The sequence below is a fragment of the Nyctibius grandis genome, chromosome Z (assembly GCF_013368605.1).
Source record: "Nyctibius grandis isolate bNycGra1 chromosome Z, bNycGra1.pri, whole genome shotgun sequence".
Lineage (NCBI taxonomy): Eukaryota > Metazoa > Chordata > Aves > Nyctibiiformes > Nyctibiidae > Nyctibius > Nyctibius grandis.
Window position 1 is genome coordinate 37,373,534 of NC_090695.1, and position 13,500 is coordinate 37,387,033.

Consider the following 13,500-nt stretch of genomic DNA (forward strand, 5'->3'; position numbering starts at 1 on the left):
TGACTTCTGGGGAGATTGTTGAGATGAGCTCAGAGCTTCCCTGCTCAAGAGCGGTGGCTCTTCAGGAACATCAGATTTTAACAGTTTTGCCTTGTAGCAAATATTAATTTAACAGGAGTTTTATTGCATATCAACTTGAATAGTTATAGGAGAATTCAAGCATCGTGCAAAAAAAAAAAAATGTGGTGATCCTCCAAAATTGATTGTTCTTCTCCTTTCAGCTTTTATTGGCTTTTCAGTCAGCGCAAAAATGTGTATAAATGTGTATTATGGAAGAGCTTCAGCATGAACCAGGTTTTTCACAGGAAGAAAGAGAACAGGTCTCTCCTGAAGTCTAATTTTACATAAGCAGAATCATATTTGTGGACAAGCTAACAGCAATAAGAGCATATGGAGACTCTGTCTCACTAAAAACTTGAAGTTTAGTTATCTATAATTCTGTTGGTTGCTTTGTTTGGTTTGTTTGTTTGTTTTTTTTAATTATTTCTTACGGGTGGCAAAAAGATTCTTAAAGGGCTGTAAGATACTACAAAACAAGGCTAGGTTCACAAAAACAAGACTATGACTACAAATACTTTCCTCATCCATGAGAAAAAGATGTACTGAAATTCCACAGTGACACATGATATTCAGAAATTCCTTCTCCCAAAGAAATAGGCTGGGACTGTGGGTGGAAAAATGTAGAGTGTGACTGTCCCCTCTGTTACTGGTATGAGGAACATTTATTTCTGACTGTATAGGCTAGAAAAGAAAGCTGGTATCCTCTCCTTAAGGATCAGCAAAAGGAAAGGAAATTGCAATTCGAAAACCTCCTCTGAAGCATACTGGTCATTTCCCCATGGCTGTTCAAGATCAGGATATAGCCATATGTGCTTTTATGCCTGAATCATCTAGCCCACTTCTCATCTTTTTAATAACACTAAAATACTGATAAAGAATATAGCTCATTATACTTCTAGTGTGAATATATGATATTAAGTCCATCCAGTCTTTATTTGAGAAAAGACTAATTTGAAAAAACAAATATTAGATCCAATACCCTATTGCCAGAAAATCCAATAAATTCTAGAAGTCGGAGGATCCTTCCTGGTAAAAGCGACAGCATCTGAAATATTTAAAACAAAAATAAGATAAATAAAAACTTAGATACATTTTAAAAAAAAAAAGTAAAACCACTATAAACTTCAGCCAAAAATACCAGCTACTATGTTAAATGCCACTACACGTTATTGAAAAAGTAAAACACAAAAGAACTCAAAAACAGACATCCACGATCAACAATATACAATCAGTCTGCAGCTTAAGGGAAACTCAGACTTTTGATGATCATCCAGCATGGAAACAGAAAGACAGAGTCCAGCTGTGCTTCTTCAGACAATGACAGACTTTTCTGTCTTCAGCCGATCAGAATTGTTTGAAAATTGTCTATCATTTGGAATGAAAGTATTCTCTATTTTGGTAGTACTTACAATTTACAGTTGTAATCTTCCTTTACTCCCAGTCAAGTGATACAACAGTATCACAAAAGTTCTCCTTGTTCCTACTGTGGGAGCACCAAATCAGCAGACCAGTAAGCATATTTGTTTTAGAAATACCAGCTGTTGTCATAATATTTTAGCCCTCTATTACATGCACTTTTTGTTCCCCTTGTAACTGCTTTCTCCACATTTTAAACAACAGAAAACTCACAAAAATCACAACCAGCTTTTCAAAGAAGGTCTATTTGAACGTCAGTGTTTGAAAACTCCATTCACCCTAATACGTTCTACCCAGCAGAGACCTTTTCTGTTAAGCTTCCTACTGAGGAGACTTCATGAAGAACAGGAAAGGTCAGAGCACTGATGAACACAGACATCTACCAGTTGCTTAGGTTTTGAAGATTGACAGGTGCAGGTAGACAGACCTGAGTTCTTCTGACCATACTCAGAACTGGCCAGCTCCAGTTTGGAATGATACATAAATTAACATCCCAGCAGAAATCAAGTCTCACCATTGCCATGACAGATGTGAAAAGGCAGCTGTAGTAAGTTGTAAAGAAAAACGCTAGTGGATGCACGCAGTTTGCTTTTGCACAAACTCAGTAAACTACTGCTCATTCTTCTGAATTTATAATTATCTATGCCAATCTACGGCATGCCACTGAAGTAAAAGAATGGTATACATGGGAGTGTTAGAATAAAAGCAGTCACTCCAGGTATTCTGTAACCAACAGCATAAGTATCTTAAAAATTCCTGCTAAGCACAGGTAGATGTAGCTGCTTTTCTTCTTAGGAAATATATACATAAATTAGTCCAAGAGAACTAAACGCAATTCAGAATAAATTAGTAGAAAGACCCTAGAAGGCATGCATTCAAAAAGCCACTGCTGTTTTCATATTGCATAAAACCTTCAAAGCCTGTATCTCCATTTTACGAATGTATAATTTTTAAAACAGGATCACAGTATTGTATTTGCAAAGAAAGAATCCTACAGAATTATCCCAACAGCCTTTCTGTAGTCTGAAAAAGTCATACCAAGTTGAATGCTCCAATTCCAAGTTTTACACCTCCTTCAAACTGGTAATAAGTTTCATTTTTGCTTCTGTTCCCCTGAGTCATCTGTAGCACCTGATGACATTCTCTTTTGATGCAGAAAAAAAAAAAAAAAAAAGGAGGGAAGGGGAAACATGACTTAGAAATTATCTGAAGTATAATCATCATGATTGATATAAAAATATTTCTTTTTATTTTGAAGGCATTAATGCAACTGCAGCTTCTTATACCAACATTGAATCTAAGTGTTTTCTAATGGCTTACTTGTATATTTGGTAACTCGTCCTAATTTTGAGACCACCTTTGATAAAGTTGATCATATTTTCATCCTGGAAGAAAAAATTTAATTGTACAAAAATGTGTATTCAGCTATTACATACAACACATACGTAAAAATCTTCCAGCTAAATTTACATTTATTTATAACTTAACGGTCATTGGAAATACTAAAAATCTTTTTCAGTTATTAGACTCATCTCTAAGACTGAAGTTAACATTTGCTTTAAGTTGTCAGGGAAACATTTCTCTGGTGCATGTTACAAGTTTTAAAACTTGAGAGTGACGAAAAAAAAGTCAGAGTTAGTTTTAACAGAATTTCGAATGCATATAAATGAAATAAGAAAGCTCTCCACCAGATGGTGCTGTAGGAACTTTTTAGAAGAGTTTTGAAATGCCGATTCTGACACACACATATGAGCCCAGGACCTGGCAGAAGACAAACCAAAAGAATCCCCTGAACAGATGAATTCCCCTTGCTGATGAACAGTAACCACACGTACTACCCAACATATGTGCTTAGTAACTTCTAGAAAATTCAAAGTAAAGACACAAAAGTACTAGCCATCAAAAATAAACTCCTGAAAAGCAAAACAGTTAACAGCTCAACAGGACCAAATTTTTCCTCTTAGAATTCACACAGAAGGCGAACCTGTGCAGGCGTTTAAGAAATGCGCATTTAAATACTTGGAGAAAACATATATGAAGTGCAAAATGAAAAAGCACAAAAAAAAGCCTGAAAAACATCAATGAAAGGGAATTCTGGTTTCCATAAAAGAGTCACCATTCCACAAGATCTCAATTGTTTTGTGTGTACGCCTGAACACCCAAACACAAGTGTTCCAGTACAAGCATTCTTGCTACCTCTTTCTGAATGGTTTTCATTATCATCATCATCCTCTTCAGATGAATCAAGGTCAGTCAGGGATGAAAAATATGGGCCATGACAGCAATCAGCAGAGCAAGGTATTATAGTCAACAGAAGTGGATCTCTGATGTGATTGATAGTAAGGTGCTGCTTTACAGAAAGCATACCCCTACGGTTTTTTTCATTTCATACAGTCCTAAATTCACCTCCTTCAACAACTGTTTGAAAATGCTCTTCATGCTTAAAAAACCCACACACAAAACAGAAAAGAGGGTTGATTCCCTTTGGTTAGTAAAGGAGAAAGTCAGTTACAAGAAAGACTGGCATTCCGTTAATAATATTTCCTGACACTTCCGGCCAAAGTACTGTATTAAGTGGTTTATAAAGCTTTGCCAAATTGACTTTTTATGCCCATCTTTGTGCCTCACTTCTTCCTCATAATTTATATCTGAAGGGATCACCTAAAATACATTTATTAAACACTTGTAAAACGCTAACATACATTAAAAAAGTACAACTAACAACTGTTTTTAGGAATCAAATTTCAAATCGAATTTGAAAACACTGTAGCATAAAGTCCCTGCACGACATGCTAAACAAGAAGCACTAGACAGTATGGAACAGTAGATATTTGTGAACTGAATTATTACCTCAGCAATGTTAAGGCATGCTCATTTTATAATCATTCATTACTATATTGTTCCTGACACCATGTCAAAAGTGCATGGCGAGTGATACTGAATTGGAGATAAGCGAGGATCAGTTGAAGTTTTGTTAGCTGAGAAACACTCTATCCTTTTTGTGCAAAAAAAACCCCTTGCACTTTCAAACAGGACATTTCCTCATACTTGAACATGTTTTTAAACAAGTGCTGGACACTGTCAGATGTGATGCAAGGTATCTGTATAATACCTTAAGTTTTTGGTTCCTGGGTTTCAATAACATCTTCATTTATTCACATAAACACAGAGAGGATTTTGCTGGGTAGCACAGCATTTGCCACTTTTGACCACTGACATGAAATAACGGTCATTCACTAGCAAAAAAGTTTTGTTTTTAAACACCATATCTACTGTGGGAACGATGTTTTACAAGTACTAACATCTTTCCATTAAACTGCTACACAGAGATACAAAATAAACAATTGACTTTACCTGTACGAAGGTGAGAGCTGCTTTCTGTAGTAAGCATTCAGCATAGCAGATTTCAGCATGCATTTCCTCTATATAAGAAAGAAAAGCTATTTACTGTCAGCAAAGTTATTGTCCATATTCCCTTCTTGGAATAAATGGAACAAATAAAATGCTGCCAAGAAAAAAAAAAAGCCAAGATTCTGCTGTTGCTGTTTTGATAACTGCTGAATAATAGCTGTAACACACAAATCCAAAGAGAAGTAGTAATTGGGAAGCTAGCTAAAAATAAGTCTTCTATTTCACTTCTCCTCAGACAAAAACTTTGATCTTGCCAGAGCTGACTTCAGCCTAGGGCAAAAGCTACTTGTCATTCTGGTGGATGATCTCCTGTACTTTCCATTGATCCTAAGTTTAAATACCAGGCTACAGCAACCAGGTCTTCCAACCCACCTTCCATGTCTTAGAAAAAACTTTTACAGATGAATGGTAACACTCACTGTGGCTCAGGCTTTTCCTAAGTCCCGTAAGACATTATGAACAGGTTTTCACCGAGTCATGCTCAACAAACCAAAAGCCCCAGGCAGACCTTCTGTCCTCATGCAGCACTAAAGTACATTTGACTTACCACGCATGACACAAATTACTCTGCACCCATGCTGCAAGACCAGTCACATGCACAAGGCTGCTGTATGTACAGTGCACACATGGCAAGTTTGATGTGCCCGGTATTAAAGGCAATTCTTTTGTGTCAGGTTAGAAAAAAATGCATACTTGATTCTGCTCAAATCAGAAATAGGAGACCAGCATTTTCAGAGCCATGAACAATGTACTGATACCATTTCCCAAAACACCTTAAGGCAAAACAGACAAGCACAAAACTTGTTAATATATTCAGATTCCAATGCAGCTAATGATAAGGACTTATTCCACAGCATCAATGATTCTTAAACTTCTGGGAGCTGTCTCTCAGAAAAGGGAGGGGAAAAAAAAAAAAAAGAAATCTCTCTTCAGTCCTATAATGTGTTGTAAAAGGCATTCCTTTCTTAATTCACACCTGTTCAGTGCCAAAAAAAAAATTAGGCTGAATCCCCCATTTTGAGAAGCTTTGCATTTAAATTAAAAAAAACCCACCATACACACAGTTAAGTGTATTAGTACATGTTAGTAGGATGTTTTTGAGCTTTTTTCACTTTGTTATTTTATTTGTATTATAAACCACTTACCTTCACTCAACTGATCCACTGACTGTTTAGAAACTAGATTGGACAAGGATTCCACCACTGTGTTTCTTTTCCTGAATCTAGATCAGTTGTACATGGAAGAAAAGAAAACCACACAGCACGAGTGACATTTCAACACAAACTTGAACTTAATTATTTATAATTCTTAATCATTTCCAACCACAACTTATAGACATCCTTAGTAAAGCAATGATTTGCCAGTAGTTGCAATTCTTTGAGTAGTCTAATCATGGCCACTGGTATGCATCTAGGCTCAGAAGCCTATCCAACCTTGACTGATATTTCAAGCACACATTTAATCTACTTTAAGTGTATAATAGCTTCCGTCTCACTTCCACCCACCAGCTGCAAAGGTCTCTCTGATGCTGGGCAAACCACTTGAACTGGATTTCAAAGTTTCATGAATCATTTTTTTCCATGTCTTAAACTTACACTTGGAATTAGAATGGAAAATCAAACAGAGCTCCACTTTTTTTTTTTTCCAGAGGGTTATTAAGTACTTTTATCTTTGACAATCCATTTTCTAAGGTTTTTTTAATTAAAAAAATAAAGGCCACTAATGACAACTATCTTCTACCCCATTTCATTGTTGTTCCAAGCAAGACCAGAGGCAAACGGTTCAGATCATTCTTGATAGGAATAATAGCCTTTTAATTTTAATGTAACTAAACACTTACATTCATAACAATAATTTTAAAATTGCTTGGTTTTAGAAGAAACCCCAGTAGAAGATTAATCCTATTAGACTATTGGGTCCACCTTTGAAAATAACTTTTTAAAAAAAGAATATTTTCGTGATGAAAGCGAAAATTCAAAATATCGAGCTTTTAAATTGTTGATCCCCATGGAAAACAAAAAGTCACAGGTTGAAATAGCTCAGGCAGTTCAATCATGTAGTGTCAGCTTACGCGTAGGTCTACATAGCCAATCAGCCATTTAACTAACTTTAAAGGCTATACATGCCCAGACCCAACAAGTCTTTTGTTTCTGCAATGCTAGAGAACATACCCTTACTAACAATAATTGGACAGTGAGACTTACTCCACCTTTCTAAATTTAGATCACTATCATACTGACAACAGCCTGCTTTGAAAGTGTACAGACAGCTGGGATATCTTACAAAGAACACTTACTGGATTAAGCACCTCATAAACATACGTTGCTTGGGCTTACCTTTGGCAGGTTTGCAAAGCTTCCTTCATCGTAGAGATTCCCATTTGTATATCCTGCTGTTCAAAGGTCATAGCAGCTTGCATAACTAAAATAGTGCTGTACCCAAGGGCATGGTACATACTATCTTTAGACCTAGGGTAAATATATAAATCTTGTGCATTTAAGCAAAACTTTAAATTACAATACATAATTAAATGCTGAGACACTTGCACTGATTTGTGAAAAGACAGAAGAATAAAGCAGGAAAGTAACAGAGATGAGAACATAACCTAGTAAGTATCATTTCCACTGGGTGCTACACATCTGCCTCCACAGGATACTCTCTCAGCAGGTTCCAGAAGAATATCCAAACTGGGTTACACAAACATTTGCACTCAATTATATCCCATTTATAGTCCGCTGGTATATCTATTTAATTTAACTAATTAAGCCTTGACATAAATACTCGTTCATCTGCTTTCACTTGACATAAGAAGTAAGGACATCCTTCTAACATTACTACTTGATCCAAAGATACAAAAATCTGCATTTGCGTCACAGAAAAGCCAGTACACACATGCGCAGTCCTGCATAAAAGGACACATTGAACCAGCCTGGCTTTCATAACAGAATTACACAATCAAAAAAAAAGAATATTCTTGGAAAGTGGCTACTGGAGGTCATACAGTCAAACCTACCAGTTGCAGCAGCGCTATTGCCAACATTACGTCAGGTGAACTCAGGTTTTGCCTAACCAAGTTTCAAGAGGTTCAAGAAAATGAAGACTGCATGCCCCTCTGGCAGCCTCTCTGGTACTGTATTATCAATGTACTTTTTTTCGTCATGTCCAATTTGAACCTCCTAAGCCTCAACTTGTGGTGACTGCCTCTTGTTTGACCATCTGCCGCTATGAAGAAGGACATGTCTGTCTTTGCAACTTCCACTCAATAGCTCCAGACCACTATTAGATTAATTCCGAAGTCTCTTTTGCCAAACTGAAACAAACCCAGCTCTATTAATGAGTCAGATGTTCCAGTCTTCTAGCCATGCTGCTGGCCCTCTGCTGCATCCTCTCCAGTTTCCTCAACTTTTTTTCTTCCCCCCAAATCAAGGAGCCACCCACTAAACGTAGTTTTGAAGACAGGAAACTTTAGCACAGTCAAGGAAGATAGACACTTGGGCTAAGTGTTTATTTCTTAAATACATCAACACTTTCCCTAAAATTTTTACATTATTTAAGGACTGAAGTTTAACTCTCATTAAAAGGTTATTTTTCAGTAGAATGACTGGGCTTTTTCTTTTTTTAAAGGTGGCTTGTTTCCTTGCTAGGCTAGGTCCTCCTTTGCAGATTAGCTGAATATGCTATATAATAAGCTCAGAGTCTACTAGCTGACAGGGACTCACAAGTATCAAAACCACAGAGCTTAGAATATTTTTTTGCTTCATAGCAAAACATCAACTAAAACAAATACTTAACTATACATAAAAACACTACTGTATGAAACAAGGCTTTTAGAAACATGTAAAAACCATCTCAGTAATATGTGTGTGTATACTTAGTAATACATGCATGCACAATCCTTGCATGTAGAACTTCGTATTTTGCAATACTATCCACAATAGGTTTAGCATACACAAGTGCAGGTGGGCCTTCTCAAAGCATTGCTCTGTTACAAATCACACTCCACAATGCTCAGAGAAGAGAGCTTGGGTGTAAGTATAGCTAACTTGAAAAGGTGTTATTCCTGCCTATCTCCTCTACACTTGAGCTCTCCATACCACTAAAAGCAAACACTTGATAGCTGTGTAATCCTCCCAAGGTTTCATTTAACAGTGTACTTCCACCTGTCCATACTACTGACCTAACACCAACAACTCATCATTCTTAATCCAGTCTTACTCTCACCAAACTGCGGAGTGAGAACTGTACCTCACTCTACTAACACAAGCTACAGATCCCTCTCACAGACACATCCCTCAGCATTACACATCTTTGAGAGACAAACAGGAGAAGAACAGTAAGAGGGATTCACATCCCAGTCCCAAAGAACAGCCACCCCTATGCCTCCCCCCTCAGTCACAGGGAAGCTATGTTTATCCTACAAACTTTTCAGTATTCTTTAGTTCCCTACACCTGTACTGCCATGCTTTTCTTCTCTATGGAGCAAAGGCAACAGGGGAACAGGCAGAATTAGTCAGAAGATCAAAAAGTGGGCTTTAAGGGTAAACACAACTATGACTCAAATGTAATATAAAAAGCAACAAAAAAGAGTATTCTGGAGTTTTGTTCCAGCTTTGTTGTCTTGTCAAAAGTAGTTCCACTGTACAAATTCTTTCCCCTCTGCACAAGGAAAGACAGCTCAAATGATAAGCTCTAACAGAACAGTTCAGTGCTTCATTAACAGGTTTTGCGATGGTCTTAAGGAGAAAAAAGTGCACTGCTAAAACCCAAAGATACTGAGAAATGCTTTGGGACAAAGGGGAATAAATGAAAACTACTATCTTCAGAGGCCTTAAATTAATCTTCAGCTACCAGATAGCATACTTTAAACTACCTGTTTACAGTAACTTCAGCAAATATCAGGACCTCACCATGGACGAAGTAGTTCCAGGGCTTCAGAGAACTTATTGTTTAGAAATAAGTTCAGTGCCATTGAACATTCTTCCAGAGCACACTTGAGATCCATCTTGGATGCCCTGAAAAAATATTCTTAGTTTAGTCAAACTGTAAATATGAATAAAAAATTAAAATCTTTTTTCTTTCTATAACACAGAAGGTCTTTTATAGCAATTCTATTACTTGTTTTTAAAATCTAGCTTTACAAAAACATGCTACATGGGTGTGCCCTCTTTGCTTATTTAAGTGATGTTTATGGCTTTGTCCTCCTTTTTTTATACCAGTCAACATGCAATGGAGTAATTTTTACTGCTACTTATACAACACTTATCAGTGCATCCCAGCTCTCAATTCTTCATATCAGTACAAATGCAGGTTCAGACTCCATATTCAGATCTAGATCTCGAAAAAGATGACAACATAGTGTTTTCATCCAAGAAAGCACTAAATAGACACTCACTCTGCAAACCGCTATGCCAAAAATAGTCCCAATCAGAAGCCTGCAGCTATGCCAAAAGCTTTTGTTCTTCCTAATTGACTTCAAGTCAAATCACTTGCACTGGCTTAAGAGGACACCCCCTAAAAAGCCCGCTACCTCAGCCAGTTTTGTCTCAAAGACTCGGGAGCGCTCACAAATTGCTCCATGTGCAGAACTGGTGACAAATTGGACATTCATGGTAGTGATGCATAGCTAGAAGCTACACAGCCTTCATGTGCACAGGTGGATCTGGGAAAGATAATCTGTCTACAGCTTTCAAACAACAGGTTTAGGCTGTATAATGGGCTTTATCCAAGTAAGGTTAAGCGGTGGTAAGCAACAGATCATCCCAATGAGATGAATATTTAAGTGCTAACCAGAAGAGAAGAACCCTGAAGGAGGAATTTAGGAAAGAAGAGAAACAATTGAGGAGTGCTGCTGCTTTAAATCTGACAGTAACACACACACATGAAAAACAAACCAAGAAAAAAAGGGACATGAAAATATTACTGGACAGGTTTTCACACAGAGGTTTACACAGGTTTTTACCCTCCTCCTCTCTCCATCACCCAAAAGCTTTAAAAACATTGGCTCTGTTGTTTGTATACCTTCTGGGGCAGAAAACTGGAATAAGGCTAGATGACATCCCCAAACTCTTTTTCAGCTTTATTTTCTGTCATTTTTTGGTGAAAACTTGAAAAATTCACCTTCTGTAGAAAAATAAAATCTCTAACTCAATACTTGGCAACTACTAGATATTTATTATTGAACATACCAAGAGGTAAATCCTGCCGTTCATAATGAAGTAGCGAATTGCCCAACAGACAATATCCAGCAGTTTTACCATCAGACTGTTACAAAAATTTTAAATACAATTTAAATCCCTTTATTTTCTTCCATACAGGGATTCAGCTTGATCATTACATATACAATTTTAAGATTTACGTAATTTTATGTAGCAAAAACCTGTAGTTAAAAGCTGAAGCATTTGCAGCTCTGCTTCAACTGTTACCATTAGCCACTCGCTAAGCTTTCACATCCTTTGGCTGCGCACACACTGCAGGAAAGGTCATATTCCCAATGCAGCCTACAGCCCTGATCTCACCTGTCCCACAAAAGTACCACTGTCACACGGGCAGAGAAGGGGCACAGTGGCAATGCAGTCAACCAGAACAAGTCTTACCAGCAAAGCAGCCGCCTCTTTTCCCATGTGCATAGGGTTCCCTGCCAGCCCATCACACCCCAGGTCTCATCCCAACATCTAGTCCTAGGTGAGGACCTGGGGAAGGAGCACTGCAACGCGGCCCACTTTGCCCTACTGTACAGGGTATAGGTACGGGTACCAAAGTCTCTGCTAGCCTGTACTGATTAGTACTGTACAGCTACTGGAAAGCAAATCTTCTACATTTGTGTTCTCTTCATTGCTGGCCTATTGTCACCAACAACATGCTGTCCTGTTGCCACTATCAGTTTGTGTTCTCTCACTTAAATACCCTTAAGCTAGATATCTAAATTGCCTTCCCATTTTCTTAAAAGTATTTCAGGGAAGTTACTGTACAGCAAGTTTACTCAGGTCTGTGTATAAATACACAAGCCCCAATAACAAATAAAAATCCTTCAGATAAAGCAGTATCTTTTCTCCTGCTGCAGGGAGACATGAAAAAAGTCAGCATTTTGTCATTGTTTACACACCACTTTTCATACCCTAGACTGCACTGAAAAATACAGAACATAACAGTACAATTTGTAATTCAGACTGCACCGGCTAATCTTACTTAACCTGTTATCTAGACTTTCATTTTTTACAAGGCAGTTCCATTATTTATAGTAATATATTATCATCTTTTATTTTTATTCAAAAAGCTTTACATTATGTATTTAAATGCACTGGTTTTATTATAAACCTTAGCTTTGAGACTACTTTAACTAAAATGTTACAATTGAATTGTAAAAGAAGTGGAGTTGTTTTTTCTTTTTTTTTTTTCATTTTCAAAGTCCTAAATCTTTTAGGATATAAGCCTGTGTGATTCTTCTTTGCAAGACAGTTCATAATTAAGGCTACTCAATGACACAATAGTACCTGAGTAAATCCATAGGTTTATTTTTCAAATTTCACCTGCAACACATATTGCATCAAAAGTTGCTGAAACACACCTCTCACTGAAAAATTGAGAAAGGGAAAAAAAGAGTAGTAGTATTGTTCCAAGATGGTTACAAAATGAGACACCATTTTCACTACGAATTCAACAGGATCACGCACAATTTTTGGTTTCCCCTTTTAATAGAGTTTGCTTAATCTCTTTGATTTTTTACTTTTTCTCTATCTGTCAAATACCCCAATTAATTCTTTCCATTTGGCTCCTCCTTGATGAGGGGAAAAGGAAAGCAGTATATCGAGCATATTAATTTTTCTGAGAAAGCAGCAATTTGCTGTAAGTCACATAGGGTTTAAGAACTCTCTTCTTCATGTTTCAGTGGACACAACTTATTATCTTTAGGATGCTACTTTCACTGAAATTAACAGGGGACTTTGCACTTCTCAGATCTAACTCAAACAATCTTTGAAAAATTAGAACATCAGACATTAAATTGTAAATGCAAATCATCACTTCATGTTCACGTCTTGCATGGATTTACAGGCCAAAACGCAAATTGCCTTACAATTCTAACACAGAGACACCTTCCACCATTTCTTCCTGAAAAATGAACGTATAGACCAAGAAGCCACGCAGGCGACACAAAGAATATCTCTCTCTCCTCACATCACAAATTCACACCTTCTATTCTTTAGTTTAGGAAAAAACCTCCCAACTTATCAAAGCTAACCGCAAACTCACTTTGTATTTTGCACAATCTAGCGTCTAAATCCAGACAAAAAAAAAACCACCTGGCTGAGCATTTAGTTTGGATACCTGCCAAACCCTCAGCCTGTAACACCTCTTCATACTCCCAAAGTAAAGATCTCTCCAGGGATCAAGAGAACCACAGACCCTAGATTACAAAGCATCCCACCTATTTGGCAGAAGAATGGACTGAGCACTTCACACAATCTCCTCAACATGTTAAAGGTTTCCCATTAACAACAATCATCAGAAGTAAGTATTCTTAAGGTCCTACACTTCCTACTCAGTAAAGCAGAATTAAAATGTTTATCAAAACAAAGAAAGCAATTGTATTTTAGTGCATTCAGGCTCTGAATATGT

At 37.2% G+C, this 13,500-nt stretch overlaps 1 protein-coding gene across 1 annotated transcript in view; it reads right to left on the bottom strand.

The window, feature by feature from the left end:
• Positions 1–13,500, bottom strand: part of TTC39B (tetratricopeptide repeat domain 39B) — a 90,682-nt gene that overhangs the window by 14,493 nt on the left and 62,689 nt on the right. Inside the window, exons 3-9 of the mRNA XM_068422324.1 lie at positions 9,795–9,899; positions 7,224–7,355; positions 6,033–6,109; positions 4,831–4,898; positions 2,797–2,861; positions 2,515–2,620; positions 1,040–1,105 (exon numbers count right to left, since the gene is read on the bottom strand). Coding sequence (XP_068278425.1) covers positions 1,040–1,105; positions 2,515–2,620; positions 2,797–2,861; positions 4,831–4,898; positions 6,033–6,109; positions 7,224–7,355; positions 9,795–9,899 — 619 coding nt within the window. The remainder of the gene's footprint in view (positions 1–1,039; positions 1,106–2,514; positions 2,621–2,796; positions 2,862–4,830; positions 4,899–6,032; positions 6,110–7,223; positions 7,356–9,794; positions 9,900–13,500) is intronic.